Consider the following 20,335-nt stretch of genomic DNA (forward strand, 5'->3'; position numbering starts at 1 on the left):
CCTAAAGATGTATGTATTCATGAAAGGGTGATTACGTGATTAGCAACGGTTAAATCAGGTACAAGGTAGGTAATTTTTATACCTCAAATTATGAAAAGCGAAATACTCACTCACTTGTAGAAGCCGATTTACATACAATGGTTCAATCCTCTTCAACCCCCTACCGAATTTTTACTTCGATATAATATCACTCCTAACATGTGAAATTGACATTTTATGGAAAAAAAATAATACCTATATTATTTTTTAAAGTTTTGGATCAACTGAATTAGTTTTCAAAATTGGAGAGATGTTAAATAATTTTTGGATTTTTTGGAAATTTCTTCGAATTTATCTTCTCAGTGAAATTCAGCTTTTCAAAGGCACTTCTGGTATCTAACTTTCTTCAAAAGTTCAGAGATGTAATCACACAAAAAAATATTTAAGTAAATTAGGCATGCACTTCATTTAGATGTACCTCTACCACTACGACATAAAAGTAGTGCCCGGTGGCTTTTATTTCCAAGTGGAGAGAGCTAGTGACATGAATGGAGCGGCGTTGAATAGGAAAAAATAAAAGCTTTCAACAGCGACCTTGAAAAGTTCAGGCCCATGCACAGGGTGCCCAGCTGCCCACAAATTGAAAAACCGGTTTGGTCAAAAAATTCAAACTGGTTTTTATTGGCGCAATGTATTCTACACACGAAGGCGACAAAAAAGTGATATGAATTTTTTGAAACCGGTTCATCAATTTGCAACTGGTTAACGAAAAATACCCACAAATTGTAGATAAGGGTAAAGGTACCAATTATTGACCCCCTAGTTTATTGTTTGAATTTCTTGGAGCCAAATTGAGCTGGAAATGTTGGTGATGGCTTAAACGATAGCTTGACATGTCTACTTCAACATCCCAAAGCCCCAAGACCCAACATTTTCATTTACTATCTTTTTTTTTACATTTTCCAAAAAAGTTTAAAAATTCAACCAAAAAAAAGTGACCCAAATATCGATCCCCTAAAAAAACATGTTAAAAACGAGTAAAAAACACCAAATCAAAGTCTGAAGGCGTTAAAACAAATATTTATTACTTAATACCTGAATATAAAGTATTTAGAACGTTTTTACAAATTATGAAAATTGGTCACTTACCAAAAAAAAAGTGACCCTAATATCGACCCCCTCAAAAAATGTGTTAAAATTTAAAAATGAGTAAAAAACCAAAATCAAATTACTTGAGTTGACATATCAACATGAAAGTATCTTGGAACATTTTACCAGAAACTTCAGCCCATTTCTTATGAATTTTGGTTTATCTTTTGGCATGTTTGTAGAAAAACAAAGTCTTGAAATTGCCAAAACAATGGGGGGGGGGGGTCGAATTTAAGGCACTTCATAAAAAAAAAACGTTGACCAAAAATTTGAAAACTCGCCGTTAAAATTATCCAAAAAGTAATTAACACTAATTATTCCTTCAAGTGTCAGCTTTAAATAAAAATTAACATGAAATTTATCCGCCGAAAACTATTTTCACAAGCTCGCTTTCAACAAAATTTAAAAGTGGCTTTACAGCGGTGATTTTGGTCTCATTCGCTTTTTCTGTATAAAAGGAATAAGAAAACTGTCTTTCCAAAAATTTTGTGGCATTATCGGGCGAGTTAGAGGGGGGGGGGGTCGGATTTAAGGAGGGGGGGTTGATAATTGGTACCTTTACCCTTAGAGAAAAAAGCTTGAAACAAAAGTCGTAGAGCGTGAAAAATTACACAACTCTGTCTAATCACATTTTGAAACCGGTTCATTGGTTCGCATTTAGCAACCAGTTTTTGACAATCGCCTAAAAATTGGAGATAAAGAAGAAAGGTTGAAATTAAGTTGTAGAGTGTGATAAATTGAACTGATTTCGCTAGTCAGATTTTGAAACCGGTTCATTAATTCACAGCGAGCCATCGAAAGTTACCTGGTTGCATTAATTAGCTATTTTCAAAATCCGATCAGCAAAAAAGGTTCAATTTTTCATACTCTACAACTTTTAATTCAAGTTTTTTTCTCTATCTCCAACTCCAATTTTTAGGTGATTGTCAAAAACTGGTTGCTAAATGCGAACTAATGAACTGGTTCCAAAATGTGATTGAACAGAATTGTGTAATTTTTCACACCCTACAACTTTTGTTTCAAGCTTTTTCCTCGATCTCCAATTTTTAGGTAATTTTCAATAACTGGCTGCAAATTAATGAACCAGTATCCAACCAGGAAAAATGGTTCAATTTTTCACGCTCTACAACTTTTGTTTCAAGCTTTTTTTCTCTATCTCCAATTTTCAGGCGATTGTCAAACACTGGTTGCTAAATGCAAACCAATGAACCGGTTCCAAAATGTGATTAGACAGAGTTGTGTAATTTCTCACGCCCTACAACATTTGTTTCAAGCTTTTTTCTCTATCTACAATTTATCGGTATTTTTCGTTAACTGGTTGCAAATTAATGAACCGGTTTCAAAAAATTCATATCACGTTTTTGTCGCCTTAGTGTGTAGAATACATTGCGCCAATAAAAACCAGTTTGAATTTTTTGACCAAACCAGTTTTTCAATTTGTGGACACCCTGTGAATGGACCTGAAATTTTCAAGGTCGCTTTTGAAAGCCCTTATTTTTCCCTATTCAACGCCGCTTTATCTATCTCGCTAGCTCTCTCCATTTAGAAATAAAAGCCACCGGGCACTACTTTTGTGTCATACTGTATGGCTTCTTGAGGCGATGCATTTGTCTGTCTGACCTCTCAAGGTCGTCTGTATGTCTATGTGGCTTCTCAAGGCCATTGGCCCATCTGCCTGGACTCTCAAGGTCATTGAACTACCTATCTAGTTTCCCGAGGTCGTTTGTCTGTTTGGCTTCTTAAAGCCATTCATAATATAAACACTGAAATAATGACACAAGTTTGGCCTCAAAATTCTTCAAAAATTCTAAAAAATAGTTTTCATCAAAATATTTGAATTTCTCGCGAAATTTTAATCTACTTTGATAGGTCGCATGATACTTATATTCATAAATCCAAAAATGATGACCCAGTTTTGGGCTTAAAATTATTTAATTCAAAAGTGCTCGAAAAATATTTTCGTCAAAATATTTGAATTTCTCGCAAAATTTTAATTGATCTCGATAGGTCGAAAGGTCACTTTTGAAAAATTCTGTAACCGTTCATCAAATGAGGGGGAGGGGGACCTTGGCATTCTATTGTGCAACTTTGGACCCCTTAATTTGTTAAAAGAACTCTAAAAATCGAGTCAAAGAAAGATTTTAGTAAACTTTCGAGTGGAGGATTTCATGTTTTCAAAATATGGCATAATAAATTGAATTTTTTTAAAAATTATTTTGAAAAAATAATAAAAAGAAGCAATTTGATGAAATTTTGTTCAATTAAAATTTCAAGTGTTTTTGTTTCGCATGATTTCATGTGATTTCCCAGCAGATCGTTTTGGTATTTCATTTTTCGATTTTGGAAAAAATTTTCAAAATTCAAATGCTCATTCCTCACATTTTTAAAAAATCAAAATTTGGTTTAACACTGAGGAATAAAGTAAGTAGGTACCAAGTATTAAGGAAAACAGCACATCAAGAAGTAAAAATTCATGAACATTCCGGTCACATTGGGCGATTTTTTAATACTTCAAAAAATAAAATATGCACCATTTTTGAACAGTGAAATGTCTATACCTAAAAACAAACTAAAACATTACCACGAAGAACGACGTTAAAATTAAAAAAACAAAAACAAAAAAAAATTAAACCAGCTCAAAATTTTAAAAATCTTTTATTCGGTTTTGAAAAATAGGCGTGTATCACAAAAATAAGAAGAAAAAAAAACATAAAAACACTCACACGCTACCATTCGTAGATAAATCTCTTCCAAAAAAGGAAAAAAAAACATAGGTAAAAAAGTAATCATAATACAATACTTCATACTTCAAAATAACACGCAAATTAAAACCATTTTTTTCAATTTTTGGAAACGAATAAAAGAATAGTTGGAATAACCGGAGCTTGGGTACGAGGAGTAAAGCTATGAATGTGAATAAGACGGAAAAAAGAAGAAGAAGAAGAAGAAATAGAAGAAAGAAAGAAAGAAAGAAAGAAAGAAAACATTTTAATAATATCCCCCACCCACGTTATATCCGGCATTGGCAGGCCCTACCGGATTGTATCTGTAATGAGATTTATCTTGACGAACGGCACCACCAAAACCATTAGGATTGACTCTAACTTGTGAATACATTCCTGGAGCCGAATACGTTGGAATTCTCGGAATACCGGCCCGGACTGCTGGAACCGCAGCCCGAGGTCCGGCCGGTACCACTGTAGGTATAACGTTCGTTTTATTTTGCCCTTTTCCCGGTCCTGGAACACAGTAAAACACCACACACATTTCCGTTTCATTGTCGTGAAAATAAAAAAAATAAAAAAAAAATGTTTAAAAAAAAAGGAAAAAAATACCACTTTTGATTATTGTCAAACCTGTTAAAAAAAAATTAAACATAAAAAATAATTTGGTAACAGTATTTTAAAAAATAGGGAGTGTAACAGGGAAAGTAAATATAAAAAAATATTAAAAATAAAAAAATAATAAACAAAGTATCCGTAACTAGTATTTTCTCAAGCCACCGAATATATTTTAAGTAAAAAATAAAAAAATAATAAATAAAATATTTATCGTAAAAATTACATAATAAAAACGATCGAGGAGTTTCTTTTGAATGGGTCATTTTAGTACGTTCATTTTCTTAAATCGAGGTAATTAAACGGAAGCGTGCTGAGAAGTATTTTACTGTATTTTTTTTTCAATTTACAAATTAATACGATGATTTAAATAAGAAAAATAATGTCAATCGTTGATTTCCATTTCAGCAAATATCGTTTTAAAAAAATAAAAAAAATAATTCGTGAATAAAAATTTGAAAAAAATTATTCCACAATCAGTAGGTGTTCATTGTTTAATTTCCCACACAAAAGTTCCTCTACCTTTAATGAAGTATCTGCTAGGTTGCAAAAATTACAAACTGATTGATAAAAGCGCCTAAAACAAATTAATAAGGAAAATATTCGCTCTCTGATACCATAACATTTTTGTCTGATAGAAAAATGAGATTAATTATTAAGTTATATGGTACTTGAATCAATGCGAAAATCCTCCCCATACAAAATAAAATCTAAAACTGAACGATTCATATACATAGTTAAAATCAGACGTCAATTTGAGTAAATTTTTTGGGAAATTCTCACTCCAAAATCCAAACAATAAGGAAAGCGTATTTTCTCGAATAAAATATAAAAATGAAATGCTGAGGTGGTATAAAAAGGAATTTCTTGGTAATATTTCAGTTTTTTTTTTTTTTTTTGGCATCGAAACGAAAACATTCTTTTATCAAAATTTTATAATAATACGGTAAGTCGAAAAGAAACGAAATTCCGAGCCTAAATATTACAACGAAGATCTTAGGTTGGAATAACGAAAAAAAATAGCAGAAATATTCGAAAAAATAAAAACAACATTCTGTGTTTCAAACTTGTAAAAATTAAGCGATTTTTTTCAAAAGACTTGAAATATCACGGTTATTATGCGACCTTATAACGTGAATATAAACAAATACACTGACTAAAAAAATACGTAAACATTTTCATAAAATTTCAACGATGAAATCAGTAAATTTTTCTATATTTTCTAGCTTCAATAGGCTAATTTTTGCTATAAACAATAAGTATTTAACTCGGAAGGCAATTCTCGAAAAAAGTCACGATTTGAAGAAATCATTCAATCAAGTAACCATGGGATGATTTTCTTTCAAATTTTGATTATTTTTCTAGGAGAGGGAACGAGCGAGGTGTTGAGGATGAAGAGGAGGTTCAATTTGAAAAAAAGATGTGGGACATATTCGTGTTCAGCGTATTTGGAGACTCACTGATCGATGTGCTACAGATTACTGGGACCATTTGTACTGAATTTTGCCTTCATTCGAAGAGAAGGGGATACCTTGAAGCGGGCTAAATCCAAAAACTATCATATTTGAGTTCAATATCTCAAAAAATCTTCCTTTGTGAAGGGGGGGGGGTTGTGGAGGAACAACCAAGAAAACGCAAAACTATTGAAACCATCATGCATAACTCCATTTGATAAACTGTTGTGGGAATTTCAAGTTTCAAAAATTTGGTAAAGACTCCAGTAATTTTCAAAAAGTCGCTGGAGGCTCCAGAATGACTTGAACCCACCTGAAGTCGTCTTCAGAGAGTGTTGAAATTGGAGTGCAGAGTAAATAAATTTCGGCTTCACATCTCCATTGATGAAATTTTGGGAAATTTCAAGTTTCAAAAATTTACTGGAGGCTCCAAGAATTCTCAAAAAGTCGCTGGAGACTCCAAAATGAATTGAACCCACGGGCAGGCAGTCGGCTTTTTAACTCAATTTGTTGAAGTTTTGAAGAAATTTCAATTTTCAAAAATCTACTGGAGGCTCCAGTAATTTCCAAAAATTTCCTAGAGGTTCCAAAATAACTTAAAATCTATACCTGCAGTTGACTTCATAGCGTATTGAAATTAGTTTATAGAATGAATTTCGACTTTCCAACAACATTTGATGAAATTTTGTGAAAATTAAAATGTATTTTGGCTTTCCAAATGCTTTTGATGAAATTTTGTGGAAATCTCAGGTTTGAAAAATCTACTGGAGGCTCCAGTAATTTTCAAAAAGTTGCTTGAGGCTCCAAAAGACATTAGTTGTAGAGTAAATTTCCGCTTTCTAACTCAATTTGATGAAATTTTGTAGGAATTTCGAGTTTCAAAAATCTGCTGGAGGCTCCAGAACTGCTCAAAACGGTTTGAAAGAGTTTCCAATCGATTTGGCATGTCGAAAATAGGGTATATCCCAAATTTCAGCTTCCTTGGTCAATTTGGTAGAATTTTGATTTTCCCCTCATTTTTGGCTCAATTTGATTTTCAAAAATTCACCAAAAATCGAAAAAAGCACTTCAGCACTTGAAAATTTGACAGGTGATAAATTTTTGCCTGATCTTTCGATCTACCTCTGTACGGTTTAAAAATTTTTGTTCAAGTCTCATGTTGGAATGCAAAATCTGCGATTTCGGCTGACCTGTCAATCAAAATAGCCGCCATTTTGTAAGTAGGGCTACTTTTTTTTTAGTACAAGGGCTAGAAATGTTCCTCTTAGGGCTACCCCTTTTAAAAAAGTTATCCCGGAGGATCGACAGGGAGGTGCAGTGGATCTTTATGCGGGCTCCTCGACTAGATATTCAACAAGCAACTGAAAAAAAAAGTAATTTTGAATTTTTGGAAAATCATCATTGAATTTTCGAAGATTTTTGGTTGAGAAATATGAAATTTTTAATGATAAAAATTGTAAGGCAATGAACTAAAAATTTCATCATAATGGATAGTCACAAGAGGGGAATATTACAAACATTTTCAAGGGTGGAGAGGGGTGAAGGAGATGACCCATGTATCCCATCCCATATTCGAATGCACTGCTTCTAAAAGAGAGTCTACAGCGTAAATTTAATTAATTAGAAAAAAAAATACCAAGTAAACAAAATTTGCACGAATCAAATAAAACATATGAATCCACTCAAACTATTCGACGATTTAAAAAAATATAAATAAAATTTTTTAAAAATAAACAAAAAGATGAATAAATGTTCAAATATAAATTAGGATCACAAAAAACTATAAAAATAAATAAAGGAATCAGTAATTAAGTAGAATAATGTCGACGAGGAAAATTAGAAAGACAAAATAATTTAAGCAGGCATTACTCTGAGAAACGAAAAAAAAAAAAAAAAAATGAAAAATAAATATTCTATCTCGTATAAAACATTCATTGAAAAGCACCTATAGATATGAATTTCGAAACTGCTCATATTGAAAAAAATAATAATAATAATAATATCACTCGTGATACAAAATGGATAAAAATAAAAATAAACTTGAAAAAAAAATCATAATATTCTACCCTGTAAGATAATAATGAAGACCCATAATTTTTCGTTCAAGTGCTTAAGCTACATTATGAAAACACCTGCAAAATCTTAGACGAAACTTTACATAGTTTTTAAAAAATACATTAAAAATAGAATTGCAGAGAGGAAAAGGACGCGACACTGCGCAGCATAAATTCCCTACTTAACGAAGGATAACGCCCAATGCCACAATAAAAATATTTCATCAATCAAGACAAAACACTTTTCCAAACCGTTGTCAAAAAAAATTCTCTCGACAGTTCCAAACAAAACCACAACAACCCTGAAGACAAACAACATCTTCAAATCAGTCTCCACAGAACTAGAAAAATTCCACACATCAAATCGAACAAATACCAATAAACTCAATTACAAAATGTTTATTCTCTTCGAAAAAAAAAGAAAGAAAGGAAAAAAAAAGGTCAATTGTCAATGACAAAAAAAAAGAGAAAAAAAAAACAATAAAATCATCTAAGATTGAATGATACCAAGCATTAAAAAAAAAATCTTCAACTATAAATAACAAATACATAAAAAGGAAATAAAAAAACAACATGGCGATATTCCTTCTAATCACTAATATTTTTTTGGGTTTACAACATGAATCCAAAAAATTAAAGAAAGACGAAAAATTAAAAAAAGCAACGTGAAAAAAATGACGCGAAAAATTTGGCCCTCTGAGTGAAAAAAAAAAATATGCAAACTGCGATCAATCAATAATACCCCCCACCCACGTTATACGCGGTATTCGTAGGCCCAACCGGATTATATCTATAATGCGATTTATCTTGACGGACCGCGCCTCCGAAACCATTCGGATTAGCTCTAACTTGTGAGTAAACGCCAGCCGTCGAATAAGTAGGAATTCTGGCCGGAACGCCGGCCCGGACTGTCGGTACCGCCGTACGAGCTCCGGTCGATACCACCACCGTAGGCACAACTCCGGTTTTTTTTTGACCGCTTCCCGGTCCTGTAACACAGTAAAACACCACACATCTTTCCGTTTCACGTCGTACTAATAATTCTTTTAAACGTCAACGAACAAAAAAAAATAATAAAAAAAAACAAAAAAAAATAAAAGGCAAAAAAGAACGAAAAAAAAAAAACATCTACAACACATGAAAAAAATTCAAAAAAAAATTACCACCTTCGATCTGAAATACCTGCTCGTGAAAAGAAAATTAATCATTTACAAATGTACAATAATATGTAAATTTGCAAAACAACTACGAGAAAAAAATCATTAGAATTTTTTTTTAGCTTATTCTAAAAATACTGAAAAATTGAACAAAAAAAATAATAAATAAATTCTCTTCGTTTTAACGTTACTGAGTATTTTTTCGTTAATTTTTCATCTCGATTAATTAGCATTTCAATCGATTTATTTTATCATTTAGTTCATCTTTTAATCATCAACGGAAGTGTGTCATATTTTGCTGTATTCAACGATCGGGCAATGATGATAGGATGAATATAAATTTAATAAATTCATCGTAATTTAAAACATTCTCGTCTTTACTTTAATCTTTTCAATTCACGATGTAAACTAAAAAAATATTTTTAAATACATTATTCCATTAAAAAAAAATTATTATAATTTTCTTCAATGAAAAAACAAAAAAAAAAGTTGGGTGACTTTAGTCACATCGAATCCACTTTTACGTCATAAAAATTAAGTCGTTTTTCAAAAACATATTTAACACAGTCGCAATCTTTCGAAATAATTCAAGAGTTAAAGTCACTAATCGTCATTTGGAAATTCGATTTTTTCGACCGATTATCAGCACTAAAAATAATTCGAGGGTATTGTAAGAGAATCGTTTAATTTAGAAGTTCGTTCGGTTTTTTTTTTCAAGTTGATATATGATTACACAGAAAGTAATGGAAATCAAAACGACGAGGAGCAGGATACAAGAACAGGAAAACATATTTTCAAAGATAACAAATTACGTTGAATGGCAAAAGTAAAAAGTCAAGTTGATAAGAAAGGTGCTGACGTCACAGTTGATTTAAATGAATACAACAATAATGTAATTTTAGTTACTAGAATTTTTTTTTCAAATTCTAGCACGTCACTTTAATTAACGAAGCACTCGTGAAAATCTGAACAAAACATAAACTTAATATCGTCCTAACTCAATAATCCACTTGAACGTTACCATTATCGATTTGAAAATAATTTTCTATCGAGTTAATAAGATTTTCAAAGTCATAATCCAAGTCCAAAAGTAACCCATTCAAGTTAATCCCGAACTCTTAGCAATCCCTCTCGAAATACTTTACGGTCAAATTAATCGTTCAATAAATTAAGGAACGTTATAAAAAACAATAGGTATAAAATCACAATTACAAAATTCATCTCATCAATGCACAATATATGACAATGAATATAAAAAATTAAAAATAATCTTCATCGTAACACAACGCTTTGAAAAAAATATACATTATAAAAACGAAGACATGTCTACACTGTAGAGAAAACAAAAAAAGAGGAAACCGCTAAACTTAACAGTCTTTAAGTTAGCCAACGAGTGCGCGAAATTCACACCGTTTAACAATTCCCAGTGGTAACCATTCGATGAAAATTACCGTCGTTGCACCCATAGCTTATACGACTGAGAGATCGCTGTAACGTTAGCCACGTGCCGGCGAGACGACAGCAGCAGCCACAGCAGTACACAGAGATGACGAGAGGAAAAAAAATAATAAAAAAATAAATGCGTAAAAAAAATAAAAATAAAAACATAACCTATAAATCGCTCTACGCGTAGTTCTTGGCTAAAACATAATCAACAATAATACAATAATTATAAATACATCGTTTAAGGGGATGATAAAACTATTTATATAAAGGTTTTCGGTTGATTAAAAAGATCGAAGTTCGATTCCGGTTCAATAATTAGTAACCACCGACGAAGCTCGAAGTTCAAAACTTAAAATAAAGTAGTAGACGGCAGTTGGTTAGGCATTCGAAATGAGGACGATGGATTGGGCGAGGGGAGAGGGGACAAGGGGGGACGGGAGTTTTTAGGCACAAAATTAATAGTATAAACAATCTTAATATTAAACGAATACTTGGTTATGATATGTACGAAGGGTAGTAATTATAATAGTATCGATTATAACGAATGGAATTGTAATATGATGACTTACCACGACTTTGCGTGTAACCGGCGTGCCAACCGGCATAATAGGCGGCTTTTTGTTTACCATGTTCTTCAGCTATTTTAACTGTTAAAGGTTCTAAACATCCTTCGGGTACAAATCCGTGCATTTCCGTAACAGCCTGAGCTGCTTCCGATTTCCTATCATATCTAAAATCACATCCAAGATGTAAGCAACGCGAAATATTCAACATATGACGCAACTTTAACCGGCACTGTACGACGGATTGCCTACCTAACGAATGCAACACCGCGCGGTAATCCGGTGATTTTATCTTTTAAAATATTTTTTTGCACGATTCTGCCGAATTTTCCAAACAATTCTTCTAGCTGATCTTCGGTTATTGTTCTGTAAGACGACGAAGCGATAGTAATAAGTACTTTTAGGTTAGGTGTGATAATCGGATATGAACCGAGTGTATAACTTCAACATACCTAGGTAAATTAGTAATGTACAAGTTAGTATCTTTAATATCTTCTCCCGAAGGTCTGGCGTAGGAAACTTTCAAACGTTTGTTTTGTACTTCAAGACCATTTAACTGGTTAATCGCTTTAGTCGCATCTTCTTGCCGTGCAAAATTAACGAATCCGAAACCATAGCTATATCCAGTCTGAAAAAAAACCATACCGGTTAAACTGCTGAAATTCACAAGGATAAGATTACTATCGATAGAAGATCATCTGAATTACCTTGTTGTCTCTCATAACACGGCAACTTTCAACAGGTCCGATAGTTACGAATATACTGAACAATTCCTTATCCGTTAAATTTTGAGGTAGGTAATTAACGATCAAATTTGTCAGCGCTGTGTCATTATTTTGATTGAAAGGCATTTTGAATGCTGTTTGAAACCTTCTTTATAAGATACCGGTCCAAGATAACAAGTAAACGATGAATTAAAACTTATACTTAGCGTGATATTCCTTTTAGACGGCACAGCGAGTCCGAATTGTATCAAGTTTACAATGGAGTAACTACGTTAAATAATAGACATTATAACTATTACGGATCATCCGTATACCATTTACGTTACGGCTAACTAGATCGTTACACGAATACAAATTATAAATGCAATTTTAACGTAAAATTATTAAAATTTAGACGATTTTACAACTTTTATAAAAACCGACTATACAATTCGGAGTTTGACAATAATCAGCACAGATAAAATTTTACATTGTGTTAGTGCATTCACAGATAACATTGCACAGAATCATTCGAATTAGGTTTTTCTTGGATTACCTATTTTCCCAGTTTTCGGTTCAATGACGTTAGCATGTTTTCCCAATTTTCGATCGCATTGAAAATTTTTAACGCTTTAATACACAATTTTATATTTATTTAATAGTCTCATAACACGAAAAATTATTTAATTATAGTCTAATTCCTTATTAATGCTTAAAAAAATTGAAAATGAGCTTTCTCCCTCACAACTAGATTATTCAGGTTGTGCAAACAAGCACAATGAATTTATCATTTGACGGGAAATTTCGAAGTTTTGAAACCTCAAATTTTCCCTTTCCGACTTCCGTGTTTGGCGTGTTTCCATAAAATTTTCCGCTTTCCCTTGGCTTTTCTTCGAATTAGTAGGTTACCATGGTACAAAAATCAAAAATAAAGCACCTTGAATAAGTTTTCCTTGAATATAAACGGTATTGGCCTTGACTATCCTTACCTGAAAATCAAAAGTAATCAATCAAACGACAGTTTGGTGCAACTCCCAAGTCCCAACTCGGCCATTTCTGTACTTTTCCATAGAATTTCAGCTAGTATTTACAGACTAAAATTAGATTAGGCGAACGTCAACCATTATAGCTTCTTTTCCGAAACCACTGCAATTGATTTAAGGTAAAAGAAACCTCATTGTAGCTTACGTAGGCTAATTATTTGAAATAATCTAAATGAGTAATTTAGTGAAAGCTAATGTATTCGAATTTCGACCCCTCCACGGTGCAGCAGTCGTGGCCGAGTGGTTAAGGCGTCTGACTAGAAATCAGATTCCCTCTGGGAGCGTAGGTTCGAGTCCTACCGACTGCGACAAAGTCTGAATTTTTTGACACATTCGACAATTTTTTTTTGCAGCATGTTTTGCAGGATGTCGACTCAGAAAAATCCATATCGTCATCGAAATTGTTTCGATTCTTTTCCAATGAAGAAACCCGAAACTCGCGATAGAAAAAAACTCCAAGTTACATCGCTTCATTCGCATGGGACAGCTGTAAATCAACGTCGTCGAGCCAAATTCAACGAATGCTACTGCGATACATTAAAAAGAAACGCATTTAGAGATCAACGTGATTTAGTTCAAGAATCAGATATAGAGATTTTGCACGATAGAAATCATATCTCGAACATCTGCCACAATGACGAGATTAGTAGTATAAAACGCGATAAATATCGATATCCGCTGCCGGAGTTCTATTTCAATGACTCGGATGATTTTCTTCAAGGTTACGATAACGTTGATTCGCGATTTTCTCTCATTTATACATCTTTACCCTTAGTCAACAATTATAAACGGTGGTTGTCTGACATCATTGAATATCGTAGGAGAAACTGGAAGGAATGCCATGCGAATTCTTTCGCTGTGTAATTAATTTATAGAATAATAAAATTTGAAAAAAAAACATGTGTATATTTACAAAAAAGAAATGCATTATAAAAACAATACAATGTATAAATATCACATTTGCTGATCATTGATAGTTGAATTTCTAAGAATAACCAATTTAAAAAGTAAAAAAATACGAAATTTAAAAATACACGTACAAAAAAACATAGAAAATTTTTAACCAAGACGAAAGTTACTTTCGAAATATAACAATGATAAAATTATTTTTAAAAACTCGTTTCACAATCATAAATACAAGGCAATTCGTTACAAAGTAAAGAACACATTGCTGGTCCCAAATTATTGTTAAAATTAGATCACTGACAATGCTCAGAGTCAGTCACATTAAAAATTTATTGCCATGGATTAGCATTTAGGAATCTTCATTATGCCACGACTCAATAGTAGCACAATAACCGTTGTTATCACTAACCATCATGGTCAATGGACGGTGTTTTCTGTAAGTAATATTATTGAGTGGTTTAGTATCGAAAAATTGATTCTCTTTGTTTAAAGTATTCTTATTTATATCTTCGTGACTTCTATGTATTCCATGAGTATTGTCCGGGAATAGTTGCCTATAAGGTATATTTCGATTCTGAGGCAACGTGTGATGTTCGCTCGGTGGCTTTTGCTCGGGAGCTGGGCTTTTTCTAAACTTGGTACTGTATTTGTAGAAATCACTCATCTCGAAAGGCTTGGTAACTTCGCGATAAGGCTGCCATTTACCAACTTCGACGACAGTGTGATTCTTTGGCGATTCAAACGGTACAGTTGACTCAATCAACGTAGGAGACTTGACAGGAGACTTGCTCTGTGCTGGAATGGGAGGCGGTGTTGAAGGTGCTGAACAATGGGGAGGAGGGGGTAAAGGAGGAGGTGGAGGTGTTCGTGTACTTCTGCGAGAATACGGTCTTTGGGGTACAGGTGACTCGGGTATTTTGGATGCTCTCGGATGTAGCGGTGGAGTACAACTACGTCTTTCATAGCAGTCTGAATCTAGCGACGTTTCTCGCCATTCTTTTTCCTTGGGTTTCCTGTCCAATGTATTGGATTGGAAATTTTCTTGCACTTTCTCTTGCAACGAATGAGTATCTAAGCTTTTACGAGAGTGTTCGACGTTGCCTAAGGATTGCGTTCGCATGAGACTGTTTTCTGGGTACGTTTGGTTTGGCAGTAGTACAACGTTAGCTAGTGAAGAATCGGGTGATGGAATAAAACTAGGAGGTCTAAGATTCGGTTCGGTGTGTTGAACAGGAGTACACGCCGGAGGTGATGGAGTAACGTGAGATGAACCCGGGTATCTAGGATATTCTTCGGTGAAATCAGAATTTTTGTATCTTCTGTCCAAACTTCCATATCGAGATTTCATTCTGGTGGGACTTTCATTTGGTAAAGTGGTATAGCATTGGTTGGAAAAATACCCGATGGGGGCTGTATTACGCCACATATTACTATCTTCCAACCAGTTCGTATTTTCGGCGTCGTAACAACCGGAATTATGACGAGGTCTTTCAACACTGCGACGATATTGTAAATTACGGTCCCAGGTATTTTTACTTACATGTTGATTTTGATGATGAACATATCCGGGGTGATTGTGAGATTTACCGAAACTATTGTAGAATTGACTATTACGAAGTATTTCTCTATTGATTGTAGATAAACTAGCGGGATCTTCGTTATAGGAATCTTTGAAGTGAGGATCAACCTCTGCTGATGCTTCCGGTCCATCTACGCAGTCTAATTCGGTCAAAGGAGGTCGAGGTTTTTTCCTCTGTTTCAGTTGATTGGTACTTTTAACACTTTGCCTGCGAACATTCAGTCTAGCTTCGAGTTCGGACAAACGACGCTGACTTTGTTGGTACATTAATCTATGCTTTCTTCGTATCGATTTACTAGCATTACCGTCGTTAGCTAAGCCAAGCGCTGCTTCGGCTATACTGGTTTGTATTTTACATTCGAGTTCTAATTTAGCCAACGATTCTTCTTCTTTGGACTTCAATTTGTTTATCAGGTTTTCTGGATACGCGAACGAGGTACCAATTCTGCGTCGGAATACTGGCGGACTGTCGCCCGGTTCGATGGGTGTTTCAGGTGGTAAAACACCTGTCAGTTCGGCTTCCTGGATACATAGTTTCTTCAATTCGGCTGTTTTCTCGCGTAGTTTACATTCTAAGGCTTCTTTGCGAGATTGAAGAGTGGTGACCATCTTTTTAGATTTTGATTCACATTCCATTTGATTGCTCGTGGATCAAATTTCTAAACATAGTAAAGTATTGCAACGGTTTTCAAAATCGGTTTCACTCGAAATACAATATAATAAGTTGAAGATTTCGTTCACTTACCCGAACAAGTTATCGACGACCGACGGTGACATGATCTATCTTTAAATCGAACCAACACTCAATGTATACTGAAGTGTTACAATTTCACAATGGGTTTTTTCATTTCTTTTCTTCGTCACAACATCCTATAACAAAACCATAAATCAGCGATAAGTGTATAAAACTCGTAACCATAAACGTCAGTTACACGGTTCGATTATTATTCATCGATTAATAATAATGGTGAGTAATTAAATCATCGAATTGTGTTGTGATAACAAATTCTCAACAACGGATCAAAATTTTAATTGAAATTAATACCAACGAATTTAGAGATTTACACTGTGTGTTTTGGGATTACTTACCCTTAGCGTGAAGATTTTATTTTAACCATCACTCAAATAAAATAATCTAAACATACACAAATAACACGAATCCACAATAATTATTAATTAATTACGAATTACGATATGATTACGATTTACAATTTCCTGTTATCTAGAATGAGAAAATAAATTAAAGGGTTAGGTCTTGGGTCGTTGTTCTGTTCTTATCGCCCGGAATCGGATTCAACTGGAAGAACGATTCAACGACGAACGACGATTCTTTCGTCGTTTTATCGGTGACGTCAGATGATGACGGCAGCTTCAAGGTACGCTCACACTGAAAATTAGATTTTTTTTGAAAATAAAATATTAATTAAAGAATAATCAATTTATTTTTTTTATAACGAAATACGGAAATAGCTGTTTAAGCTCAAAGCTGGCTATGGCTATGGCTATAATTTATCATTCATCTTCAATCATCCAATCCAATCCAATCCAATTGGGCAATTTTATTCCTTATCCTTTCAATTTCAAATTTTAAAATTAAAAATTTCAATCTTTCATCCTTTCTCGGGTTTTGAATTTCACTTTTTAGTTTTTTTCGTAAGAGAAAAGACCCCAAAACATATTTTATATTTTGTATTTAAGGTATTTTCAATATTTTGTAAATAATAAATAATGTTATTTTACTTTTTATTTTTTGAAATGAACGATTCATTGATTACTTGAACTTAAACACACCAGAAATTGGCTGAAATTTAATTTGAGAACATGCCTATTTGTATTTATCTGACAAAGTGACAAGACAAAAATTGACCAGAACTAGAATTTTTGACTATCGAAGTTGATTCAACGTTCTTCTGATGAACACTGAACCACCCAGTGAAGTAGAAAAAATTATATGTCTGCAGAATCAGCCATCAGGCTCTTCAGTATTTTTTCAATTCTTCCTCAGAGCGTACAAAAAAAATTATGCGCATAAATGTCAAGTTTTTCAACACAGAAAATCAATATGCCTTCGAGCAAAGAACCAAGAGTCTCACGAAAAAAAGTGAAAAGAACACAATTTAGTGAATTTTAGATTGTAGAATAGGACTGTTAAAAGGACAGCGGACAGCAAATTTTTTAAGAAAAAAATGAATTTTTTGGCTGCTAAAAAACGTAAACAAAATGAAAACAGAGCGATCTGCTAAGCAGTAAAGAAAGTTTTTGTTTATTCTCGTACATAAATAATTAATATGTACAATGAAAAAAATTATGACAATCCAAATATTATATTTTTAAATTTAAATAGTGATAAAGTTGACCTGAGAAAACTGAAGAGTAAGGTTTAAACTAAATTTCAGCTTCCTACCTACACCAATTATTTTTTGTGAAAATTTGAACAATTTTGAATTAAAAAAAAATAAATTCACCTAAAATTTAAAAATGAAATTGAGTGATAGGTAGGCGGAAAAATCCACTTTTTTGTAGTTGCACAAGATTTTTCTAAATTAAAAAAAAACACGAAAAAACCTGTTTTCTGCCCTCCTAATTCCTCTAGGAAGCTGGTTTTTGGGTATGTTATACAACTTTTAATTTCCTAATGAATGGCTCTGCTCTGAGTGTGTTTTTTAAAACCTTTTTCGTCCATCTGTACCCCCTCCAAAAAATTTGGACACCTGCGAATACTGACCCAAGGTCATCCCCAGGCGCGGACTGGCCCAAAAGAATCTACCGGGAAATGAAAGAAATTGGGGCCTATTTGTAAATGAAGGGACCATTTTCCATAGTCTTTTCTCACTCATTACCAAAAAAAGTTGCATACTTTCGAATTTTATTAAAAATTTATAACTATAGGGGCCCATTTTTCATCAAAAGGGCCCATTCTCCACTCAAGGGCCGACTCTTTTCCCGGGGCCTACCGGGATTTTCCCGGTAGCTCTTATGGCCAGTCCGCCCCTGGTCATCCCCACTCAAACCTTCTAATTAATTTATGTCCCGGAATTTTTTTTTCAAATTTACATATCATGATATCAGACATGCAGAATATCGATGGATTTGGAATTTAGGACTCCTGGGGTCCCAAAACGGATTTTGTGATTGGTCCCACTCCCAATACCGGAATCACGATAGGCTGTAAACACCGTATTTTTACTCTGTTCAAACTTCAAAGGAAAGTCGGGAGTCAAGCTAATCAAAGAGACATCTACAGAGTCTACAAAAAGTATTAGCATAAATACCTCATAAAATCGCTACTTATTTTTTTTTTCAAGTTGACTTTGTGGCCTCAAATTTTGTGATATTAAAAAAATAAAACCACTACCTTAGGAATGGGAAATTTAATTTGCAACAAAAAATGTAATTTTTACTTTTTGTCCATTTTTAATAGGCTCAGCAGTATTCAAGAAAATCTTAAAAACGGCAAAATAAAAAGTAGGGGGTTTCTTCTCTAATACTTCTCAAGCTTACTTTCACCTATCTTAAATGTATGTACCTGTACCTACCTATACCTACAAAGAACCATTTTTTTTTCTTTGGTAGAAAATGATTTAATTTTCAGCTAAAAAAAAACCTTTACACATTATGAGTTATGAGGTACCTATCTTCAAAACTGAAGGAGATGGACAGTTAAAAAAAAAAATGGAAATTTACCCTACACGTTGTTGCGAATTACATTTCCGATTAGAGGAGATCGTAGTTCCACTTTTTTTTCAAAAAATTTGAACCTGTGAAGTCACTTTAAAAAATAACAATTTTGTTAGGAGTACCAATATTTTTGAGGCCACTAGATCACTGTTCCTCGAGCACACCTCCCCTTACCGAACATCTTAAAAAATTGGTTAAGCTTTTAGCTTGAGTTGAGTTTTCCTTTTCCCAATAATCAATTTTCTGAGATGAAAAAAATTCCAAATTTCTCATATTGAGCGTTTAAATCATTACTTTTGCTCAAAAGTCAAAACACCTCAAAAACAAAGACTTTTAGTTTCTACTCCCTAAAAAAAATTATTCTACGTGCCTGCATGAATATGTAGGTCTAGGTACCTATATTAAAAAAAACTTCATACTTTACAACTTTCTCTCTTCCTTTTTCATGATATTTGAGAGCTGATTGCGGAACCCAGCACCCAGAGGGACGAAGAACATTAAATTTCCAAACCTTCGGAGAGGGACTGGTTTTTTTTTCAAGAACAATTCGAATACAATTTCTAAAGCTTTCCTCATTTACGTCCATTATTGAACTATTTGTCTATTTCGTCTTAAAAAAAAAAATCACGTGTGGGCCCACACCGTCCTGTTGCAGGTTGCAGTCGCAATAATTTGTGTTTAACGTGAGGAAAGTTTAGGTTGAGGGAAGGTTAAATCACTCCAGTTGAGGACAGATTTTTATTCTGATTATTGACTATATAGATTTTAAAGAAGCACAACAAACTCGAGTGTTGATTTTTCTACCTATTTGTTTAAAACGAAATCCTCATGCCATACCCAAAAATGTAGGTACATACCTACTTTCACTTCACCACTTTTGTGCTTGTGAGGTTTATTACTGAGTTATTACATTTAAGTTGAAAAACTATACTTATCAAACATTATAATGTAAGTCTCCTCGGGTCCTCACATACTGTAAGAATTCTATAATCTATAAGTATTATGTTCCAAGTTGTACGTACGTATGTTGACTCGAAAGAAATTCGATTTTTGAGTTTCTTTTCTTTCTTTCTTTTTTTCTGATTTGAATTAAGACTGGATGATTATTTAAAACATGGACAAGATTTTTTTTCCAAACTGAGAGGAATAGAAAATCACTAATTCCAACTTTTAGGGCAACTAGGCAAAGGCAATATTCACTTCTCTGTAGTTCTTCTGCAGATTTTGAGATTAATTTTATCGAGCAATTTTTTGCAACTAACAACTCAACTGTCCTTCCTCACCT

The 20,335-nt window shown here is 33.4% G+C and overlaps 2 protein-coding genes, 1 long non-coding RNA gene and 1 other non-coding gene across 6 annotated transcripts; 2 read left to right on the forward strand and 2 right to left on the reverse strand.

The window, feature by feature from the left end:
• Nucleotides 1-3,767: 3,767 nt before the first annotated feature.
• On the reverse strand, nt 3,768-12,321 carry LOC135835337 (sex-lethal homolog). 3 transcript variants are annotated; one of them, XM_065349543.1, is made up of 5 exons: nt 11,848-12,316; nt 11,593-11,768; nt 11,393-11,506; nt 11,147-11,307; nt 3,768-4,367 (listed from the first exon to the last, which is right to left on the reverse strand). In XM_065349543.1, the coding sequence occupies exons 1-5, from the start codon at nt 11,989-11,991 to the stop codon at nt 4,117-4,119; spliced, it is 846 nt and encodes a 281-aa protein (XP_065205615.1). In that variant the 5' UTR covers nt 11,992-12,316; the 3' UTR covers nt 3,768-4,116. The 3 variants fall into 3 exon arrangements, with proteins under 3 accessions (XP_065205615.1, XP_065205614.1, XP_065205616.1); XM_065349542.1 differs by lacking the exon at nt 3,768-4,367 and adding an exon at nt 8,358-8,963 and having other exon boundaries at nt 11,848-12,321; XM_065349544.1 differs by lacking the exon at nt 3,768-4,367 and adding an exon at nt 9,370-10,771.
• Nucleotides 12,322-12,692: 371 nt separating this feature from the next.
• Nucleotides 12,693-13,844, forward strand: LOC135835339 (uncharacterized). The gene is made up of 2 exons (XR_010556867.1): nt 12,693-13,006; nt 13,241-13,844. It is a non-coding gene; the product is annotated as an uncharacterized LOC135835339 (long non-coding RNA).
• TRNAS-AGA (transfer RNA serine (anticodon AGA)) lies at nt 13,114-13,195 on the forward strand. Its single transcript has one exon. It is a non-coding gene; the product is annotated as a tRNA-Ser (tRNA).
• Nucleotides 13,845-13,869: 25 nt separating the features above from the next.
• Nucleotides 13,870-16,738, reverse strand: LOC135835336 (probable serine/threonine-protein kinase samkC). Its single transcript, XM_065349541.1, has 3 exons — nt 16,462-16,738; nt 16,118-16,242; nt 13,870-16,031 (listed from the first exon to the last, which is right to left on the reverse strand). The coding sequence occupies exon 3, from the start codon at nt 16,006-16,008 to the stop codon at nt 14,143-14,145; it is 1,866 nt and encodes a 621-aa protein (XP_065205613.1). The 5' UTR covers nt 16,009-16,031; nt 16,118-16,242; nt 16,462-16,738; the 3' UTR covers nt 13,870-14,142.
• Between the last annotated feature and the right edge of the window lie 3,597 nt (nt 16,739-20,335).

This window comes from Planococcus citri, chromosome 2 (assembly GCF_950023065.1).
Source record: "Planococcus citri chromosome 2, ihPlaCitr1.1, whole genome shotgun sequence".
Classification (NCBI taxonomy): domain Eukaryota; kingdom Metazoa; phylum Arthropoda; class Insecta; order Hemiptera; family Pseudococcidae; genus Planococcus; species Planococcus citri.